Below are 23,732 nucleotides of genomic sequence, written 5' to 3'. Positions count from 1 at the left end.
AGGGTGAGTAATGTCGAAGTTGAGGGTATGATTGGTGTACATGGGGTGATCACTGTTGTCAATGGAAATGACGAAGAACTTGTGGATTAGAGTGCTGATAAAGGACTGGCAATTGGAAATACCCGGTTAAAAAAAAAGATGTACATAAGTATACGTATGTGAGTAGGAGGGATGACCACAGGGCATTATTTGATTACGTGTTAATTGATAGACATGTAAAAGAGAGACTTTTGGATGTTAATGTGCTGAGATGGGCAGCTGGAGGGATGTCTGATCAATATCTTGTGGAGGAAAAGGTAATGATTTATAGAGGTTTTCAGAAAAGAAGAGAGTGGTGAGAGTAAGTGAGCTTTGAAAGGAGACTAGAGGAGGAAGTGCCAGGAGAGACTGAGTGCACAATGGCAAAAGGTGAAAGCAAATGATGTAAGTGGTGTGGGGGAAGAATGGGATGTACTTAGGGAAGCAGTGATGGCTTCCACAAAAGATACATGTAGTATGAGAAAGGTTGGAGGTGGGCAGATTAGAAAGGGTAGTGAGTAAGGATGAAGAAGCAAGATTATTAGTGAAAAAGAAGAGAGAGGCATTTGGACGATTTTTGCAAGGAAATAGTGCTAATGGCAGGGAGATGTATAAAAGAAAGCAGCAGGAGGTCAAGAGAAAGGTGCAAGAGGTAAAAAAAAGAGGGCAAACAAGAGTTGAGGTAAGAGAATATCAATAAATTTTAGGGAGGGTAAAACAATATTTTGCAAGGAGGTAAATAACATGTGAAAGGAAGGGAAACAAATGGAAACATCGGTGAAGGAGGCAAATGGGGAGGTAATAACAAGTAGTGATAAAGTGACAGGGAGATGGAATGAGTATTTTGAAGAATTGTTGAATATGTTTAATGATAGAGTGGCAGGTATAGGGTGTTTTGGTTGGGGTGGTGTGCAAAGTGAAAGGGTCAGGGAGAATGGTTTGGTAAACAAGATAAGAGGTAGTGAAAGTTTTGCAGAAGATGAAAGCCAGCGAGGAGGCAGGTTTGAATGGTATTGCAGTGGAATTTATTAAAAAAGGGGGTAACTGTGTTGTTGATTGGTTAGTAAGGATATTCAATGTATGTAAGGATCATGGTGAAGTGCCTGAGGATTGGGGGAAGGCACACATAGTGCCACTGTATAAAGGCAAAAGGGATAAAAGTGAGTGTTCACAGTACAGAGGCATAAATTTGCTAAGTATTCCTGGGAAATTATATGGGAGGGTACAGACTGAGAGGGTTAAGGCATGTACAGAGCATCAGATTGGGGAAGAGCACTATGGTTTCAGAAGAGGTAAAGGATGTGTGGATCAGGTATTTGCTTTAAAGGATGCATTTGAGAAATACTTAGAAAAACAGATGGATCTGTATGTAGCATTTATGGATCTGTAGAATGCATATGACAGGGTTGATAAAGATGCTTTGTGGAATGTTTTAAGAGTACATGCTGTGGGAGGTAAGCTCCTAGAAGCAGTGAAAAGTTTTTATCAAGGATGTAAGGCAAGCGTACAAGTAGGAAGACAGGAAAGTGATTGGTTCCCAATGAATGTCGGTCTGCAGCAGGGGTGCGTGATGTCTCCATGGTTGTTTAATTTGTTTATGGATAGGATGGTTTTGGAGAGAGGGGCAAGTATGCAGTCTGTTCTGGATGAGAGGGATTGGGAAGTGAGTCAGTTGTTGTTCATAGATGATACAGTGCTAGTAACTGATTAGGGTGAGAAAATGCAGAAGTTGGTGACTGACTTTGGTAAAGTGTATGAAAGAAGAAAGTTGAGAGTAATTGTGAATAAGAGCAAGGTTATTAGGTTCAGTAGGGTTGAGGGACAAGTCAACTAGGAGGTAAGTTTGAATGGAGAAAAACTGGAGGAAGTGAAGTGTTTTAGATATCTGGGAGTGGATTTAACAGCAGATGGAACCATGGAAGCAGAAGCGAGTCACAGGGTGGGGAAGGGGACGAAGGTTCTGAGAGTGTTGAAGAATGTGTGGAAGGCGAGAACATCATCTCGGAAAGCAAAAATGGGTATGTTTGAAGGAATAGTGGTTCCAACAATGTTAAAAGGTGTGGGCTACAGATAGGGTTGTGCGGAGGAGGGTGGATGTGTTGGAAATGAGATGTTTGTGGACAATATATGGTGTGAGGTGGTTTGACTGAGTAAGTAATGAAAGGGTAAGAGAGATGTGTGGTAATAAAAAGAGTGTGATTGAGAGAGCAGAAGAGGGTGTATGTATACATTTCAACATATACATACAGAGACATATACATATATAAAAAAGTACACATTCATACTTGCTGCCTTCATCCATTCCCATTGCCACCCCGTCACATGTGAAATGGCACCCCCCTTCTCTGCACACACACACGAAATAGTGCTAGGAAAAGACAAAAGGCCACATTCATTCACACTCAGTCTCTAGCTGGTATGTGTAATGCACTTAAACCATAGCTCCCTTTCTACATCCGGCCCCACAAAAATCTCCATGATTTATCCCATATGCTCCATATGCCCTGGTTCAATTCATTGACAGCATGTTGACCCCGGTATACCACATCGTTCCAATTCACTCTAATCCTAGCATGCCTTTCACCCTCCTGTATGTTCAGGCCCCAATCACTCAAAATATTTTCACTCCATCCTTCCACCTCCAATTTGGTCTCATACAACTCGTTCCCTCCAGCTCTGACATATATATATCCTCTTTATCAATCTTTCCTCACTCATTCTCTCCCTGGATAGCAAAAGCTTTGCAGAAGATGAAAGCTGGCAAGGCAGCGGGTTTGGATGGTATTGCAGTGGAATTTATTAAAAAAGAGGGGGACTGTATTGTTGACTGGTTGGTAAGGATATCTAATGTATGTATGACTCATGGTGAGGTGCCTGAGGATTGGTGGAATGCTTGCATAGTGCCATTGTACAAATGCAAAGGGAATAAGAGTGAGTGCTCAAATTACAGAGGTATAAGTTCGTTGAGTATTCCTGGGAAATAATATGGGAGGGTACTGATTGAGAGGGTGAAGGCATGTACAGAGCATCATACTGGGGAAAAGCAGTCTGGTTTCAGAAGTAGTAGAGGATGTGTGGATCAGGTGTTTGCTCTGAAGAATGTATGGGGGAAATACTTACAAAGGCAAATGGAAAAGGGATATGATAGAGTTGATAGAGATGCTCTGTGGAAGGTATTAAGAATATATGGTGTGGGAGGTAAGTTGTCAGAAGCAGTGAAAAGTTTTTATCGAGGATGTAAGGCATGTGTACATGTAGGAAGAGAGGAAAGTGATTGAATCTCAGCAAATGTTGGTTTGCGGTAGGGGTGTGTGATGTCTCCATAGTTGTTTAATTTGTTTATGGATGGGGTTGTTAGGGAGGTAAATGCAAGAGTTTTGGAGAGAGGGGCAAGTATGCAGTCTGTTGTGGATGAGAGAGCTTGGGAAGTGAGTCAGTTGTTGTTCACTGATGATACAGCACTGGTGGCTGATTTGGGTGAGAAACTGCAGAAGCTGGTGACTGAGTTTGGTAAAGTGTGTGAAAGAAGAAAGCTGAGAGTAAATGTCAATAAGAGCAAGGTTATTAGGCACAGTAGGGTTGAGGGACAAGTCAATTGGGAGGTCAGTTTGAGTGGAGAAATAGTGGAGGAAGTGAAGTGTTTTAGATATCTGGGAGTGGATTTGGCAGCGGAAGGAACCATGGAAGCGGAAGTGAATCATAGGGTAGGGGAGGGGGCGAAAGTTCTGAGAGCGTTGAAAAATGTGTGGAAGTCGAGAACGTTATCTCAGAGAGCAAAAATGGGTATGTTTGAAGGAATAGTGGTTCCAACAATGTTATATGGTTGCGAGGCGTGGGCTATAGATAGAGTTGTGCAGAGGAGGGTGTATGTGTTGGAAATGAGATATCTGAGGACAATATGTGGTGTGAGGTGGCTCGATTAAGTAATGAGAGAGTAAGAGAGATGTGTTGTGATTAAAAAGAGTGTGGTTGAGAGAGCAGAAGAGCGTGTATTCAAATGGTTTGGTCACATGGAGAGAATGAGTGAGGATAGATTGACAGAGGATAAATAATATTTATTTATCTATTTATTTTGCTTTGTTGCTGTCTCCCGTGTTAGCGAGGCAGCTGAGGATGCTACACACATCCTCAGCACCTTTTCCTTAGAATAAAAGAACAACAATAGCTTTCACCCAATCTTAATACATAACCTTCTGTTTCCAAGAAATTACATATCAGATGCATCCACTATATCACACTCTCTCTGCAACAATTCTGCATTTCAGCTGTAATCTCATCAACTCCAAGTGCCTTTTCTACATTCAGCCTCATTCTTGCCCTTCCTACCTCTCTTTTTGTTATAGGCATTTGCGCCATTTTTCTTGCATCCTTCATACCCATGTAACTAACAACTGCTGCTTCCCTTTCTCCCATATTCATCAGTTCTTCAAATTACTACTCACATCTTCATTTCACTTCCTCCTTTTGATCCTGTAACTCCCCTTCCTTACTTCTCACATTAACATTTTCACTCTTACAACCACCGCTTTCCTTTTTCACTTACTTTTAGTAAAGTTTCATATTATCCCAAAACTTTTCACTTAACTTTCTCCCAAAACCTTCATCTACTCATTCTTTGCTTTCCTCTGTCAGCTTCTTAACATTTTGCTTACATGTTGTATGTTCTTCCCTCATCCCTTACTGAACTTCCACTGGTGCATTCCTATTGAGCAATCTACTATATGCCTTTTTCTTCTCTTCCACAGCATTTCTTATATCTTGCATCAACCATGCACTGCCCTTTTTATTATATCTCATGACCTTGAATTCAATTACTAATTCTACTACCTCTAACAGCATTTCTCTACACATTTTAAACATCACATTCACATATGACTGCATGCCTACATTCAATTCACTTCCATCTTAGCTTTCACTTCCCTTCCTTTCATACTCATCTAAGAATTTTTCCTGATTTATCTTGCTAGCCAACACTTTTACCTCCACATTCTTCCTTACACCATACCTCCACTTCTCCCTGATCTTCATCTCCAAACTGTGAAACAGCAAGTCTCCAAAGAATCCTCTCACAACTCTAGCAACTAGCACAGCCTTTCTTAATCTTTCATCTACTACCACATGGTTAATCAAAGCCTTTTCTCTTCTCTTCCATCATTCATCATCCACATATATCTGTGGACCTCATGTTGAAAAAAGGTGTTTGCAAAAATATCCAGAAGATACATAACTTATATTCTCATTAAGCACTCGCCATCTACCAACTATTTCACAAATTTCATCTCATCCTAATTTTGCATTCATTTCACCCAATACGACCAAGTTTCTCTCATTCTCAAAATTGGGTGTTTATGTATAAATATATGTTTATTCCTACGAGTCCACGGGGAAAATGAAACACGATAAGTTCCCAAGTGCACTTTCGTGTAATAATTACATCATCAGGGGAGACACGAGAGAAATATAAGTCAGTAGATATACATCGAAGAGACGAAGCTAGGATGCCATTTGGTAAACATGTGATTCTGGACAGTCACATGTTTACCAAATGGTGTCCTAGCTTTGTCTCTTCGATGTATATCTACTGACTTATATCTCTCTCGTGTCTCCCCTGATGATGTGATTATTACACGAAAGTGCACTTGGGAACTTACTGTGTTTCATTTTCCCCGTGGACTCATAGGAATATCTTGATCACGCGCAAAATTGTGATCCTTTCCAATATATGTTTATTAGAGTGAATGGGCCATTCTTTGTCTGTTTCTTGGCTCTACCTCGCTGATGCAGGAAACAGTGATTATGCATAATAAATCAACATAAAAAAGTGTCTCGAGAAAAGCTTCATTTAATCCTTACCTCATAGTCTTCATATTCAAAGGTACATATATGCACATACTCATGCATACTTCATTCCCAATCTTTCCTTTCATCCAAACTATTCTTGATCCATTCCATCAATGCTCTGTAATATCCTCCCACATTCTCAGTGATAACAGAATTGCACATATTTCTTTCCCTCTTCCCTGATAATTTTCACTCATGCCTATCCATACCACTCCTCCTTCCACCCTCTCTAATAACTCACATTCATCATTTTCATTTGCACTATACACACCTATCCAAGGATATGGGTTTCCCCAGTCCCAAGTAGATCTAAGCTACAACTTTTAAACTTTACCACAAGTTCCTTCCTTTTACTCATACCAGTTATCCCATTTACATTCAGCGCCATCATCCTCAATCACTCGTCTCTTTTATCGTTATCATTCTTTTTATTATACTTAATTGCTGTTTCCTGCGTCAGCGAGGTAGTGCCAGGAAACAGATGAAGAAACAGCCCATCCACTCATATACACACATATATACATAAACGCCCATTCATGCACATATACATACCAACATATACACAGCGGGTGGCTGGATATCCTCCCCTCTCGTTTTTTTTAATTTTTCAAAAGAAGGAACAGAGAAGGGGGCCAGGTGAGGATATTCCCTCAAAGGCCCAGTCCTCTGTTCTTAACACTACCTCACTAACGTGGGAAGTGGCGAATAGTATGAAAGAAAGATACATATATACGGATATTCATCATTTTTTCTATTGCACGCGTGCGAGGTAGCTCTGGGAAAAGACAACAAAGGCCACATTCATTCACATTCAGTCTCTAGCTGTCATGTATAATGCACCGAAATCACAGCTTCCTTTCCATATCTAGGCCCCACAAAACTTTCCATGGTTTACCCGAGACGCTTCATATGCCCTGGTTCAATCCACTCATAGCACGTCGACCCCAGTATACCACATCGTTCCAATTCACTCAATTCCTTACACGACTTTCACCCTCCTGCAAGTTCAGGCCCCGATCGCTCAAAATCTTTTTCACTCCATCCTTCCATATTCAGTTTGGTCTCCCACTTCTCATTCCCTCCACCCCTAACACATATATCCTCTTAGTCAATCTTTCTTCACTCATTCTCGCCATGTGACCAAACCAATTCAAAACACCCTCTTCTGCTCCCTCAACCACACTCTTTTTATTACCATACATCTCTCTTACCTTCTCATTACTTAATCAAACCACCTCACACCACATAGTCCTCAATCTCACTTCCAACACATCCACCCTCCTCCGCACAACCCTATCTATAGCCCAAGCACATTGTTGGAACCACTATTACTTCAAACATACCCATTTTTGCTTTCCAAGATAATGTTCTTACCTTCCACACATTTTTCAACGCTCCCAGAACTTTTGCCCCCTCCACCACCCTGTGACTCACTTCTGTTTCCATGGTTTCCATCTGCTGCCAAATCCCCTCCCTGATATCTAAATCACTTCACTTCCTCCAGTTTTTCTCCATTCAAACTTACCTCCCAAGTGATGTATCCCTCAACACTACTTTACCTAATAACCTTGCTCTTATTTACATTTACTCTCAGCTTTCTTCTTTCACACACTTTACCAAACTCAGTCACAAACATATACATATATACTATTTATTTTATTTTGCTTTGTCGCTGTCTCCCGCGTTAGCGAGGTAGCGCAAGGAAACAGACGAAAGACTGGCCCAACCCGCCCACATACATGTCCACACACGCAAGTATACATACCTATACATCTCAATGTACACATATAGATACACATTCGGACATATACATATATACACATGTACATAATTCATACTGTCTCCCTTTATTTGTTCCCATCGCCACCCTGCCACACATGTAATAACAACCCTCTCCCCCCTCATGTGTGCGAGGTAGCGCTAGGAAAGACCCCAAAGGCCCCATTCGTTCACACTCAGTCTCTAGCTGTCATGTAATAATGCACCGAAACCACAGCTCCCTTTCCACATCCAGGCCCCACACACTTTCCATGGTTTACCCCAGGCGCTTCACATGCCCTGGTTCAATCCATTGACAGCACGTCGACCCCGGTATACCACATCGTTCCAATTCACTCTATTCCTTGCACGCCTTTCACCCTCCTGCATGTTCAGGCCCTGATCACTCAAAATCTTTTTCACTCCATCTTTCCACCTCCAATTTGGTCTCACACTTCTCCTCGTTCCCTCCACCTCTGACACATATATCCTCTTGGTCAATCTTTCCTCACTCATTCTCTCCATGTGACCAAACCATTTCAAAACACCCTCTTCTGCTCTCTCAACCACACTCTTTTTATTTCTACACATCTCTCTCACCCTTACATTACTCACTCGATCAAACCACCTCACACCACATACTGTCCTCAAACATCTCATTTCCAGCACATCCACCCTCCTGCGCACAACTCTATCCATAGCCCACGCCTCGCAACCATACAACATTGTTGGAACCACTATTCCTTAAAACATACCCATTTTTGCTTACCGAGATAATGTTCTCGACTTCCACACATTCTTCAAGGCTCCCAGAATTTTCGCCCCCTCCCCCACCCTATGATTCACTTCCGCTTCCATGGTTCCATCCACTGCCAGATCCACTCCCAGATATCTAAAACACTTTACTTCCTCTAGTTTTCTCCATTCAAACTTACCTCCCAATTGACTTGACCCTCAACCCTACTGTACCTAATAATCTTGCTCTTATTCACATTTACTCTTAACTTTCTTCTTTCACACACTTTACCAAACTCAGTCACCAGCTTCTGCAGTTTCTTACATGAATCAGCCACCAGCGCTGTATCATCAGCGAACAACAACTGACTCACTTCCCAAGCTCTCTCATCCACAACAGACTTCATACTTGCCCCTCTTTCCAAAACTCTTGCATTCACCTCCCTAACAACCCCATCCATAAACAAATTAAACAACCATGGAGACATCACACACCCCTGCCGCAAACCTACATTCACTGAGAACCAATCACTTTCCTCTCTTCCTACATATACACATGCCTTACAACCTCGATAAAAACTTTTCACTGCTTCTAACAACTTGCCTCCCACACCATATATTCTTAATACCTTCCACAGGGCATCTCTATCAACTCTATCATATGCCTTCTCCAGATCCATAAATGCTACATACAAATCCATTTGTTTTTGTAAGTATTTCTCACATACATTCTTCAAAGCAAACACCTGATCCACACATCCTCTACCACTTCTGAAACCACACTGCTCCTCCCCAATCTGATGCTCTGTACATGCCTTCACCCTCTCAATCAATACCCTCCCATATAATTTACCAGGAATATTCAACAAACTTATACCTCTGTAATTTGAGCACTCACTCTTATCCCCTTTGCCTTTGTACAATGGCACTATGCAAGCATTCCGCCAATCCTCAGGCACCTCACCATGAGTCATACATACATTAAATAACCTTACCAACCAGTCAACAATACAGTCACCCCCTTTTTTAGTAAAGTCCACTGCAATACCATCCAAACCTGCTGCTTTGCCGGCTTTCATCTTCCGTACAGCTTTTACTGCCTCTTCTCTATTTACCAAATCATTTTCCCTAACCCTCTCACTTTGCACATCACCTCGACCAAAACACCCTATATCTGCCACTCTGTCATCAAACACATTCAACAAACCTTCAAAATACTCACTCCATCTCCTTCTCACATCACCACTACTTGTTATCACCTCCCTATTAGCCCCCTTTACTGAAGTTCCCATTTGCTCCCTTGTCTTACGCACTTTATTTACTTCCTTCCAAAACACCTTTTTATTCTCCCTGAAATTTAATGATACTCTCTCACCCCAACTCTCATTTGCCCTCTTTTTCACCTCTTGCACCTTTCTCTTGACCTCCTGCCTCTTTCTTTTATACCTCTCCTACTCACTTGCATTTTTTCCCTGCAAAAATTGTTCAAATGCCTCTCTCTTCTCTTTCACTAATAATCTTACTTCTTCATTCCACCTCTCGCTACCTTTTCTAATCAACCCACCTCCCACGCTTCTCATGCCACAAGCATCTTTTGTGCAAGCCATCACTGCTTCCCTAAATACATCCCATTCCTCCCCCACTCCCCTTACCTCCTTTGTTCTCACCTTTTTCCATTCTGTACTCAGTATCTCCTGGTACTTCCTCACACAAGTCTCCTTCCCAAGCTCACTTACTCTCACCACTCTCTTCACCCCAACATTCTCTCTTCTTTTCTGAAAACCCCCACAAATCTTCACCTTCGCCTCCACAAGATAATGATCAGACATCCCTCCAGTTGCACCTCTCAGCACAATAACATCCAAAAGTCTCTCTTTCGTGCGTCTATCAATTAACACGTAATCCAATAACGCTCTCTGGCCATCTCTCCTACTTACATACGTATACTTATGTATATCTCGCTTTTTAAACCAGGTATTCCCAATTACCAGTCCTTTTTCAGCACATAAGTCTACAAGCTCTTCACCATTTCCATTTACAACAATGAACACTCCATGAATACCAATTATGCCCTCAACTGCCACATTACTCACCTTTGCATTCAAATCACCCATCACTATAACCCGGTCTTGTGCATCAAAACCACTAACACACTCATTAAGCTGCTCCCAAAACACCTGCCTCTCATGATCTTTCTTCTCATGCCCAGGTGCATATGCACCAATAATCACCCATCTCTCTCCATCAACTTTTACCCATATCAATCTAGAATTTACTTTCTTACACTCTATCACATACTCCCACAACTCCTGATTCAGGAGTAGTGCTACTCCTTCCCTTGCTCTTGTCCTCTCACTAACCCCTGACTTTACTCCCAAGACATTCCCAAACCACTCTTCCCCTTTACCCTTGAGCTTCGTTTCACTCAGAGCCAAAACATCCAGGTTCCTTTCCTCAAACATACTACCTATCTCTCCTTTTTTCTCATCTTGGTTACATCCACACACATTTAGACACCCCAATCTGAGCCTTCGAGGAGGATGAGCACTCCTCGCGTGACTCCTTCTTCTGTTTCCCCTTTTAGAAAGTTAAAATACAAGGAGGGGAGGGTTTCTGGCCGCCCGCTCCCGTTCCCTTTAGTCGCCTTCTACAACACGTGAGGAACGTGTGGGAAGTATTCTTTCTCCCCTATCCCCAGGGATACATATATACATATATACACATGTACATATTCATACTTGCTTGCCTTCATCCATTCCTGGTGCTGCCCCACCCCAAAGGAAACAGCATCGATACCTCCTATTTCAGTGAGGTAGTGCCACAAAAACAGACAAAAAAAAGGTCACATTCATGCACACTCAGTTTCTAGCTGTCATGTGCAATGCACTGAAACCAAAGCTCCCTATCCATGTCCAGGTCCCACAGACCTTTCAATGGTTTACCCCAAGATGTTTCACATGCCCTTGACATTACTGGTAGACTTCCCTGCTGCTTCTTAGTCTTTTGTGCTTCACCGTTGACATGTTACTGGCAAAAGGCAACTTCAGCACAGTTTCAAGAGACAGCGAGACTCCAAAACTGTCCAAAAACTAAAGTGATAGAACATCTCATGTGTTCGTCTAAACTTAAAAGGACTGCCCAGATGGAGCTGAACAATGCCTCCACCTTTAGTTCCACCCCTAAGGGGTGTATTAATGAGGCCACCAAGATGAGGCGGGGTGAGACTTGGATATTCTAGAAAAGCTAGAGTATCCCCTTGAGGTACTGAAACTTGACAATTTTCCACAATTTTGAGCTTTTTCACTTTTCACAGAAGCAGCACCTCCTAAACACTGGTTATGACACTGCCACTGCACAAAGTAAGCAAAGTATGGTAACTTCACAAAATTATAGTCTTTTGGTACGCCGCAATTTTGTGCGCTCTCTTAATGAGTTATTCTGAATCTTACAGACGACATCTACATAATATATTGAAAATAACTTTTCCTTGGATTATATATGACAAAGTTAATCTCTATCTATCAAAATCAATCCTTGGACATCTTAAATGCTATGTTTATCAATGTTAAGATTGGTTTGCTTATAAAACCTTACAGAATAAAAGGTTTCCTTTGCACTAGTTCACTGTTAATGCCCTTTTCTCATGCAGCATCCCAATGTAAAGCAAAGTGTACTAAGGAAATAAAATACTGTGAGAAAAAGGATACAAGGTTCTTCAGAATTAAATTTAAAATCATATGAATTTGATGCATATATCCATACACCTGCTACTGCAGAACTGCACCTTATGGGTTAAGATGAATGTATGTGGAGTTGCTTAGAGAGAAAATAACCCTGGTATCTACACAGTTTGGCATCATATGGCAACTTAAACACAGCATATGTTTAAGATGCTGTGTGTCAAATACAAATAGGAAACTTAAACAATACTTACTTGGCAACTACTGAGTATAGGCTGTGAAAACGGTGAGATGGTGAGAGGGCACTCAAGGGTAAGATCACGAAGGGCCTGTGATGCAGCTCCAACTAATGACGCATTGACTAATCCCTCCACCATTAAGGGGATAACATGATGCATGTGGTCTTGGTGATAGTTCAACCAATCAGCATATGCCCCTACAAAACATGAAAGTTATACCCTTTAAAGAAATGGATTAGAGGTCAATTAGAGTTTACAATTATTAAAAAATACACCTAAATAATTCTCAGGAATTAGGCATTAGCATCTCAAACTACATTACAATAAAAACAAAGTAATCTTAAACTCAATCTTGAGAAAAGATAGTTTAGGAACAAACTTTTGAAATTTACTCCTTAAAATTATATCATAACATTGGAAATGACCTTATCATTTTCCAGGACCAATGAAAGGGTAAATACTAATTTTACTTTTTCCAATAATGAAAAAAAAATGCACAGTGCCATTAAAGACATAATCTTAATACGAACCTAATGTTGTTAGTGCCACAGATATCAGCTGAATATTGTCAGAAAAAGGTATCTGAGGTATGCTTTGAATAAACCGTGGCACATAGAAGTTGTCCGTCTCAGCAACAGTTTCTGCCACAGATGAGTAAGCGTGCAGTACAGCTTCCAAATATCGCCAATCACTGGGATCATTCTGCATTTTTACCACTGCATCTTTTAGATGAACTTCTAAGTGACTTAACATTTCTCCTCTTAATACATAGTAGGCATACATCTGCAACCCAGAACACAAACTTGCTTGACTATATTCTAAATCATGAATTGATGTGGCAATCAAAATATTTTTTTATAACAAAAACAAAACCAAAGTGGATACCAAGAATCTTAACATACCATCCTCAAACCTTTGGAACATAAACTACAAAGAAAAACCCTATTCATGTATGAAAAAATTTAGCAAAGCTCAAACGTATTAAAGGACTCACATAAGTATCACAGATATCTTGCCGGTAACAACGAAACATCTCCTTCTCTTCTGAAGTTAGAGCACTTTCAGGAGGCAAAAGAGATTTTTGGATAAAAGTGTCAACCAATTTCAGGTACACTGGCTGGAAAAGTGCCAGCAATTCTGCTTGCTGCTCTCCCTCAAAGGTCATAATATCATCCTGAAAAAGCAAAAGATTTAAAACTTTAAGGAAATACTATACTGGTGACAAATCAGTGGGATATGTCCTGTACAATGATTCATGTAAGTTATTAGATTAGAGAAAAAGAGGAAACACTACAGAAAACACAACTTTCATAAAGGTAAGAAGCAATCAAAAGGGTGTCTTTTGTCCTTATGAATATTCTTCTAGTACTATTTACAATCATCAGTCTTATTTCTAATTCCATTCTGTATTTCATCTAAAATATCTGTTGCATTCTCAGATACAATTACACAGGCGGCTCTCCTTTACCAGGCTTATTGAAAGAGGAAGAGGGTCATCCTTAAAAACAAAATTTTCCAATGCTTAATTTCTCAACTTTGAGAAATCTGGAAAAAAAGACAATACAAATAAGAAAATTCATACCAACAGTCCTAAGCAACATTGTAAAATGTACTTCTGAAGTAGAGTAATCATTAAAAAAGTATGCTTTGAAGAATGAAAATTACTTCTCAACTGAAGGCTGAGCCATGTGAACACCAGAAAGAGAGAACAACAGGTCATAGAACTTAAAAATACCATTCAACTCCTAAAAAGGTTGTTTCTACCAGGATTACACCTTCATTTACCACCATAATACATATAAGTTGACTTGCCCACTCACAGAGCCTAAAGTCCAGACAGCAACCTGCCAAGGACCATCATGCCATCAGAGATGAGTTGCAGGTGGCACAAACATCACTCACTTCCTATAGAATTATGCCCCCAAGGCCAGGGATCAAGTTAGGGATCTTCAAATAGAATACAGGACAGGGAATGCACTAAAGACGATGCTCAGCAGGCTCTGCCACATTAGAGATATCGTTTTTTCAAACTTCAATAACTCTCACCTTAAGTATCATAGAGAGCATCCATATGAAGAAAGTGGAACATTATGAAAAACCTAACTTTCAACAAGCTGGCCACAGATCTTGATAAATAAGGGAAGTTAACCAGATCCACGCTGATTAATCATTTAAAAAATTGTTTGCTTTATCCCTGGGGATATGGGAGAAAGAATACTTCCCAGGTAATCCCTGCATGTCATAGAAGGAGACTAAAAGGGGAGGGAGTGGGGGGGGGCTAGAAATCCTCCCCTCTCGTTTTTTAATTTTCCAAAAGAGGAACAGAGAAGGGGGCCAAGTGAGGATATTCCCTCAAAGGCTCAGTCAGGGGCCAAGTGAGGATATTCTCTCAAAGGCTCAGTCCTCTGTTCTTAATGCTACCTCGCTAATGCAGGAAATGGCGAATAGTAAGAAAAAAAATTGTTTGTTTATTGGTGCCTATGCACCTGGTCATGAGAAGAAAATCATGAGGCAAGTGTTTTGGGAGCAGCTGAGTGAGTGTGTTAGCAGCTTTGATACACAAGACCAGGTTATAGTGATGGGTGATTTGAATGCAAAGGTGAGTAATGTGGCAGTTGAGGGTATAATTGGTGTACATGGGGTGTTCAGTGTTGGAAATGGAAATGAAGAGCTTGTAGATTTGTGTGCTGAAAAAGGACTGGTGATTGGGAATACCTGGTTTAAAAGATATACATAAGTATACGTATGTAAGTAGGAGAGATGGCCAGAGAGCGTTATTGGATTACGTGTTTACTGATAGGCACATGAAAGAGAGACTTTTGAATGATAATGTGCTGAGAGGGGCAACTAGAGGGACGCCTGATCATTATCTCATGGAGGCAAAGGTGAAGATTTGTAGAGGTTTTCAGAAAGGGAGAGGGAATGTTGGGGTAAGGAGAATGGTGAGAGTAAGTGAGCTAGGAAAGGAGACTTGTGTGAGGAAGTACCATTGAGACTGAATGCAGCAGAATGGAAAAAGGTGAGAGCAAATGATGTAAGGGGAGTTGGGGAGGAATGGGATGTATTTAGAGAAGCAGTGATGGCATGCACAAAAGATGCTTGTGGCATGAGAAGTGTGGGAGGTGGTCAGATTAGAAAGAGTAGTGAATGGTGGGATGAAAAAGTAAGATTGTTAGTGAAAGAGAAGAGAGAGGCATTTGGACAATTTTTGTAGGGAAGTAGTGCGAATGACTGGGAGATGTATAAAAGAAAGGGGCAGGAGGTCAAGATAAAGGTGCAAGAGGTGAAAAAGAGGGCAAATGAGAGTTGGGGTGAGAGAGTATCATTAAATCTTAAGGCGAATAAAAAGATGTTTTAGAAGGAGGTAAATAAAGTGGGTAAGAGAAGAGAACAAATGGGGACTTCAGTGAAGGGGGCTAATGGGGAGGTAATAACAAGTAGTGGTGATGTGAGAAGGAGATGGAGTGAGTATTTTGAATGTTTGTTGAATGTGTTTGATGAGAGAGTGCAAGATATAGGGTGTTTTGGTCGAGGTGGTGTGCAAAGTGGGAGGGGTTAGGGAGAATGGTTTGGTGAACAGAGTAGTCGTAGTGAAAGCAATGTGGAAGATGAAAGCCAGCAAGGCGGCGGGATTGGATGGTATTGCAGTGGAATTTATTAAAAAAGGGGGTGACTGTGTTGTTGACTGGTTGGTAAGGATATGGTTAATGGTGAAGTGCCTGAGGATTGGCAGAATGCATGCATAGTGCCATTGTACAAAGGCAAAAAGGATAAAGGTGAATGTTCAAATTACAGAGGTATAAGTTTGGTTGAGTATTACTGGGATATTATATGGGAAGGTATTGATTCAGAGGGTGAAGGCATGTACAGTGCATCAGATTGGGGAAGAACAGTGTGGTTTCAGAAGTGGTAGAGGATGTGAAGATCAGGTGTTTGCTTTGAAATATGTATGGGAGAAATACTTAGAAAACTAGATGGATTTGTATGTAGCATTTATGGATCCGGAGAAGGCATATGATAGAGTTGATAGAGATGCGTTGTGGAAGGTATTAAGAGTATATAGTGTGGGAGGTAAGCTGGTAGAAGCAGTTTTTATCAAGCAGGAAGAAAGGAAAGTGACTGGTTCTCAGTGAATTTCGGTTTGCAGAAGGGGTGCGTGATGTCTCCATTGGTTGTTTAATATATTTATGGATGGGGTTGTGATGGTGGTGAATGCAAGAGTTTTGGAAAGAGAGGCAAGTATGGAGTCTGTTGTGGATGAGATGGCTTGGGAAGTGAGTCAGTTGATGATCACTGATGATACAGCGATGGTGGCTTATTCGGGGGAGAAACTGCAGAAGCTGATGACTGAGTCTGATAAAGTGTGTGAAAGAAGAAAGGTGAGAGTAAATGTGAATAACATCATGGTTATTAGGTTTAGTAGGGTTGAGGGGCAAGTTAATTGGGAGGTAAGTTTGAATGAAGAAAAACAGGAGGGAGTGAAGTGTTTTAGATATTTGGGAGTGGATTTAGTAGCGGATGGAACCATGGAAGCTGAAGTGAGTCATAGGGTAGGGGAGAGGGTGAAGGTTCTGGGAGCGTTGAAGAATGCGTGGAAGGCAAGAATGTTATCTCAGAGAGCAAAAATGGGCATGTTTGAAGGAATAGTGGTTCCAACAATGTTATATGGTTGTGAGGCAAGGGATGTGAAAAGGTTGTGCAGTGGAGGGTGGATGTGTTAGAAATGAAATGTTTAAGGACAATACATGGTGTGAGGTGGTTTGATTAAGTAATGAAAGGATAAGAGAGATGAGTGGTAATAAAAAGAGTGTGGTTGAGAGAGAGAAGAAGAGGGTGTATTGAAATGGTTTGGTCACATGGAGAGAATGAGTGAGGAAAGATTGACAAAGAGGATATATGTGTCAGAGGTGGAGGGAACGAGGAGAAGTGGGAGACCAAATTGGAGGTGGAGGGATGGATTGAAAAAGATTTTGAGCGATCGGGGCCTGAACATACAGGAGGGTGAAAGGTGTGCAAGGAGTAGAGTGAATTGGAATGACATGGTATACATGTGGAATATATATATGTTAATGGATTGAACCTGGGTATGTGAAGAATTTGGGGTAAACCATGGAAAGTTTTGTGGGGCCTTGATGAGGAAAGGGAGCTGTGGTTTTGGCACATTACACATGACATCTGGAGACTGTGAGTGAATGAATGTGGTCATTGTTGTCTTTTCCTAACACTATCTCGTATGTATGTATGTGTGTGTGTGTGTGTGTGTGTGTGTGTGTGTGTGTGTGTGTGTGTGTGTGTGTGTGTGTGTTTTGGGGGTCTGTTTCAAGAGTGGCAGGGTGGCGAGGGGAATGGATGAAGGCAGCAAGTATGAATATGTACATGTGTATACATGTAAATGTCTGTGTATGTATATGTAAGTATATATTGAAAGGTCTTTCTTTCTTTCAAACTATTCGCCATTTCCCGCATTAGCAAGGTAGCGTTAAGAACAGAGGGCTGGGCCTTTGAGGGAATATCCTCACCTGGCCCCCTTCTCTGTTCCTTCTTTTGGAAAAAAAAAAAAAAAAAAAAAAAAAAAAAAAATAGGGGAGGATTTCCAGCCCCCCGCTCCCTCCTCTTTTAGTCGCCTTCTACGACACGCAGGGAATACATGGGAAGTATTCTTTCTCCCCTATCCCCAGGGATAATATTGAAAGGTATAGGTATATATATGTGCTAGTGTGGGTCTTTATGGATATGCATGTGTGTGTGGGTGGGTTGGGCCATTCTTTCATCTGTGTGGCAGGGTGGCGATGAGAATGGATGAAGGCAGCAAGTATGAATATGTACATGTGTGTATATGTAAATGTCTGTGTATGTATATGTAAGTATATGTTGAAATGTATGGATATGTATATGTGCTAGTGTGGGTCTTTATGGATATGCATGTGTATGTGGGTGGGTTGGGTCATTCTTTCATCTGTTTCCTTGCGCTACCTCACTAATGCAGGAGACAGCGACTAAGTCTAATAATATTCTTATTATCATACCCTGTCACTGTCTCCCGCATTAGCGAGGTAGCGCAAGGAAACAGACGAAAGAATGGCCCAATCCACCCACAAGCACATGTACATACATACACGTCCATATACACACATATACATACCTATACATTTCAACGTATACACATACATACACACACAGACATATACATATATACACATGTACATAAGTCATACTTGCTGCCTTTATTCATCCCGTTGCTACCCTGCCAAACGAAATGACAACCCCTTCCCCCCGCATGCGCACGAGGTAGTGCTAGGAAAAGACAACAAAGGCCACATTTGTTCACATTCAGTCTCTAGCTGTCATGTATAATGCATCGAAACCACAGCTCCCTTTCCACATCCTGGCCCCACAAAACTTTCTATGGTTTACCCCAGACAACGCTTTTCACCCTCCTGCACGTTCAGGCCCCAATCGCTCAAAATCTTTTTCACCCCATCTTTCCACCTCCAATTTGGTCTCCCACTTCTCATTCCCTCCACCTCTGACACATATATCCTCTTTGTCAATCTTTCCTCACTCACTCTCTCCATGTAATCAAACCATTTCAAAACACCCTCTTCTGCTCTCTCAACCACACTCTTTTTATTACCACACATCTCTCTTACCCTTACATTACTTACTCGATCAAACCATCTCACACCACATATTTTCCTCAAACATCGCATTTCCAACACATTCAGCCTCATCTGCACAACTCTATCTATAGCCCACGCTTAGCAACCACATAACATTGTTGGAACCACTATTCCTTCAAATATACCCATTTTTGCTTTCCGAGATAATGCTCTCGCCTTCCACACATTTTTCAACGCTCCCAGAACCTTCATCTCCCCCCCACCTTGTGACTCACTTCCGCTTCCATGGTTCCATCCGCTGCCTAATCCACTCCCAGATATCTAAAACACTTTACTCCCTTCTGTTTTTCTTCATTCAAACTTTCCTTCCAGTTTACTTGTCACTCAACCCTATTGTACCTAATAACATTGCTCTTATTCACATTTACTCTCAGCTGTCTTCTTTCATACACTTTACCAAATTCAGTCACCAGCTTCTGCAGTTTCTCACCCGAATCAGCCACCAGCGCTGTATCATCAGCAAAGAACAATTGGCTCACTTCCTAAGCTCTCTCATCCACAACACACTGCATACTTGCCAATCTCTCCAAAACTCTTGCATTCACCTCCCTAACAACACCATCCATAAACAAATTAAACAACCAATGAGACATCATGCACCCCTGCTGCAAACCAACATTCACTAAGAACCAATCACTTTCCTCTCTTCCTACTCGTACACATGCTTTACATACTCGACGTAGCAGCTAATGGAACCAAGGAAGTGTAAGTGAGTCATAGGGTGGGAGAAAGGGAGCAATGAACAATGTCTACAGAGAGAACATTATTCTGGAGGGCAAACCATCTCACACCACATATTTTCCTCAAACATCGCATTTCCAACACATCCAGCCTCATCTGCACAACTCTATCTATAGCCCACGCTTAGCAACCACATAACATTGTTGGAACCACTATTCCTTCAAATATACCCATTTTTGCTTTCCGAGATAATGCTCTCGCCTTCCACACATTTTTCAACGCTCCCAGAACCTTCATCTCCCCCCCACCTTGTGACTCACTTCCGCTTCCATGGTTCCATCCGCTGCCTAATCCACTCCCAGATATCTAAAACACTTTACTCCCTTCTGTTTTTCTTCATTCAAACTTTCCTTCCAGTTTACTTGTCACTCAACCCTATTGTACCTAATAACATTGCTCTTATTCACATTTACTCTCAGCTGTCTTCTTTCATACACTTTACTAAATTCAGTCACCAGCTTCTGCAGTTTCTCACCCGAATCAGCCACCAGCGCTGTATCATCAGCAAAGAACAATTGGCTCACTTCCTAAGCTCTCTCATCCACAACACACTGCATACTTGCCAATCTCTCCAAAACTCTTGCATTCACCTCCCTAACAACACCATCCATAAACAAATTAAACAACCAATGGGACATCATGCACCCCTGCTGCAAACCAACATTCACTAAGAACCAATCACTTTCCTCTCTTCCTACTCGTACACATGCTTTACATACTCGACGTAGCAGCTAATGGAACCAAGGAAGCGTAAGTGAGTCATAGAGTGGGAGAAAGGGAGCAATGAACAATGTCTACAGAGAGAACATTATTCTGGAGGGCAAAAATGGGTATGTTTCAAGAAATAGTAGTTCCAGTAATATCATATGGTTACGAAGCATGGGCTATAGATTAGATTATGCAGAGGAAGGTGGATGTGTTGGAAATTAAATGTTCGAGGCCAATATGTAAGGTTAGGTGGTTTGATCAAGTACGTAATTAAAGGGTGAGAGAGATGTGTAGAAATAAAAAAAAAAGTGTGGGTGAGGGAGCTGAAGAGGGTGTGTTTAGAAAATGGTTTGGACATAAGGAGATAATAAGTGAGCAAAGGTTGCCAGAGAGATATAATGATCAGATATGGAGGGAACAAGGAAAACTGGGAGACCAATTTGGAAATGGAAGGATGGAGCAGAAAAATTTTGAGCAACCAGGACTTGAACAGGCACTTGGAAAGGTCAGATTGCTTTCCCTTGCTTTTATTTATTTTTTCTTACCTAAAAATTTTAATTGACATGGCTTCAGTTTGGTCTTACTTCTTCCTTTGTCTTACTGGCTTCTACATAGAATATGGACCAAAGGATGTAAGGGGAGTGGGGGAGGAAAGAGATGTATTTAGGAAAGTAGTGATGGTTTGCGTAAAAGATACTTGTGGCATGAGAAGCATGGGAGGTGGGCGGATGAGAAAGGGTGGAGGATGAAGAAATAAGATTATTTATCAGTGAAAGAGAAGAGAGAGGCATTTGGATGAGTTTTGCAGGGAAATAGTGCAAATAACTGGGAGATATATAAAAGAAAGAGGCAGGAGGTCAAGAGAAAGGTGCAAGAGGTGAAAAAGAGGGCAAATGAGAGTTGGAGTGAGAGAGTATCATTAAATTTTAGGGAGAATAAAAAGATGTTTTGGAAGGAGGCAAACAAAGTGCATAAGACATGAGAGCTAACGGGAACATTGGTGAAGGGGGCTAATGGGGAGGTCATGACAGGTAGTGGTGATGTGAGGAGATGGAGTGAGTATTTTGAAGGTTTGTTGAGTGTGTTAGATGATAGAGTGGCAGATATAAGGTGTTTTGGTTGAAGTGGTGCACGACGTGAGAGGGTTAGGGTGAATAATTTGGTAAAGAGAGGAGGTAGTAAAAAAGTTTGCAGAAAATGAAAGCTGGCAAGGCAGCAGGTTTGGATAATATTGCAGAGGAATTTATCAAAAAAAGGGCGGTGACAGTTTTGTTGACTGGTTGGTAAAGATATTTAACGTGTGTATGACTCATGGTGAGGTGCCTGAGGATTGGCGGAATGCATGCATAGTGCCATTGTACAAAGGCAAAGGGTATAAAGGTGAGTGCTCAAATTAGAGAGGTATAAGCTTCTTGAGTATACCTGGGAAATTATATGGGAGGGTATTGATTGAGGGGTGAGAGCATGTACAGATCATCAGACTGGTAAGAGCAATGTGGTTTCAGAAGTAGTAGAGGATGTGTGGATCAGGTGTTTGCTTTGAAGAATGTATGGGAGAAATACTTAGAAAAGCAAATGGATTTGTATGTAGCATTTATGGATCTGGAGAAGGCATATAATAGAGTTGATAGAGATGCTCTGTGGAAGGTATTAAGAATATATGGTGTGGGAGATAAGTTGTTAGAAGCAGTGAAAAGTTTTTATTGAGGATGTAAGGCATGTGTACGTGTAGGTAGAGGGAAGTGATTGGTTCTCAGTGAATGTTGGTGTGCGGTAGGCGTGCATGATGTCTCCATGGTTGTTTAATTTGTTTATGGATGGGGTTGTTAGGGAGGTAAATGCAAGAGTTTTGGAGAGAGGGGCAAGTATGCAGTCTGTTGTGGATGAGAGAGCTTGGGAAGTGAGTCGGTTGTTGTTCACTGATGATACAGCGCTGGTGGCTGATTCGGGTAAGAAACTGCAGAAGCTGGTGACTGAGTTTGGTAAAGTGTGTGAAAGAAGAAAGTTGAGAGTAAATGTGAACAAGAGCAAGGTTATTAGGTTTAGTAGGGTTGAGGGGCAAGTTAATTGGGAGGTAAGTTTGAATGAAGAAAAACAGGAGGGAGTGAAGTGTTTTAGATATTTGGGAGTGGATTTAGTAGTGGATGGAACCATGGAAGCTGAAGTGAGTCATAGGGTAGGGGAGAGGGTGAAGGTTCTGGGAGCGTTGATGAATGCGTGGAAGGCAAGAATGTTATCTCAGAGAGCAAAAATGGGCATGTTTGAAGGAATAGTGGTTCCAACAATGTTATATGGTTGTGAGGCAAGGGATGTGAAAAGGTTGTGCAGTGGAGGGTGGATGTGTTAGAAATGAAATGTTTAAGGACAATACATGGTGTGAGGTGGTTTGATTAAGTAATGAAAGGATAAGAGAGATGAGTGGTAATAAAAAGAGTGTGGTTGAGAGAGAGAAGAAGAGGGTGTATTGAAATGGTTTGGTCACATGGAGAGAATGAGTGAGGAAAGATTGACAAAGAGGATATATGTGTCAGAGGTGGAGGGAACGGGGAGAAGGGGGAGCCCAAATTGGAGGTGGAGGGATGGATTGAAAAAGATTTTGAGCGTCGGGGCCCTGAACATAAGGGGGGTAAAAGGGTGTGAAAGGGTAGAGTAAATTTGGGAATGACATGGTATACATGTGGATATATATGTTAAGGATTAAACCGGGGTTGTGAAGAATTTGGGGGTTAAACCATGGAAAGTTTTGGGGGGCCCTTTGATGAGGAAAGGGAGCTGTGGTTTTGGCACATTAACATGACATTGGGGGACTGTAGTAAATGAATGTGGTATTGTTGTCTTTTCCTAACACTATCTCGTATGTATGTATGTGTGTTGTGTGTGGTGTGTGGTTGTGTGTGTGTGTGTGTTGTTTTGTTGTTGTGTGTGTGTGTGTTTTTTGGGGGGTCGTTTCAAGAGTGGCAGGGTGGGAGGGGAATGGATGAAGGCAGAAGATGAATTGAAATGTGTATACAGTAAATGTTGGTATGTATATGTAAGTATATTTTAAAAAGGTCTTTCTTTCTTTAAAACTATTCGCCATTTCCCGCATTAGCAAGGTGCGTTAAGAACAGAGGGTGGGCCTTTGGGGGAAAATATCCTCACCTGGCCCCTTCTCTGTTCCTTTTTTGGAAAAAAAAAAAAAAAAAAAAAAAAAAAAAAAAAAAAATAGGGGAGGATTTCCGCCCCCCCTCCCCCCTCTTTTTAGTGCCTTCTACGACACGAGGGAATACAGGGGAAGTATTTTTTTCCCCCCTTCCCCAGGATAATATTGAAAGGTTTTAGGTATATATATG

The 23,732-nt window shown here is 41.4% G+C and overlaps 1 protein-coding gene across 3 annotated transcripts in view; it reads right to left on the bottom strand.

The window, feature by feature from the left end:
* Positions 1–23,732, bottom strand: part of cdm (importin-13-like protein cdm) — a 312,820-nt gene that overhangs the window by 160,588 nt on the left and 128,500 nt on the right. For all 3 annotated transcript variants that reach the window (XM_071662694.1, XM_071662684.1, XM_071662703.1), the window contains exons 9-11: positions 13,266–13,445; positions 12,802–13,054; positions 12,287–12,468 (exon numbers count right to left, since the gene is read on the bottom strand). In XM_071662694.1, coding sequence (XP_071518795.1) covers positions 12,287–12,468; positions 12,802–13,054; positions 13,266–13,445 — 615 coding nt within the window. The remainder of the gene's footprint in view (positions 1–12,286; positions 12,469–12,801; positions 13,055–13,265; positions 13,446–23,732) is intronic.

Source organism: Panulirus ornatus, chromosome 1, assembly GCF_036320965.1.
Source record: "Panulirus ornatus isolate Po-2019 chromosome 1, ASM3632096v1, whole genome shotgun sequence".
NCBI lineage: Eukaryota > Metazoa > Arthropoda > Malacostraca > Decapoda > Palinuridae > Panulirus > Panulirus ornatus.
Note: the sequence above shows the minus strand (reverse complement) of the source record. Positions and strands in the feature narration are given on the sequence as shown.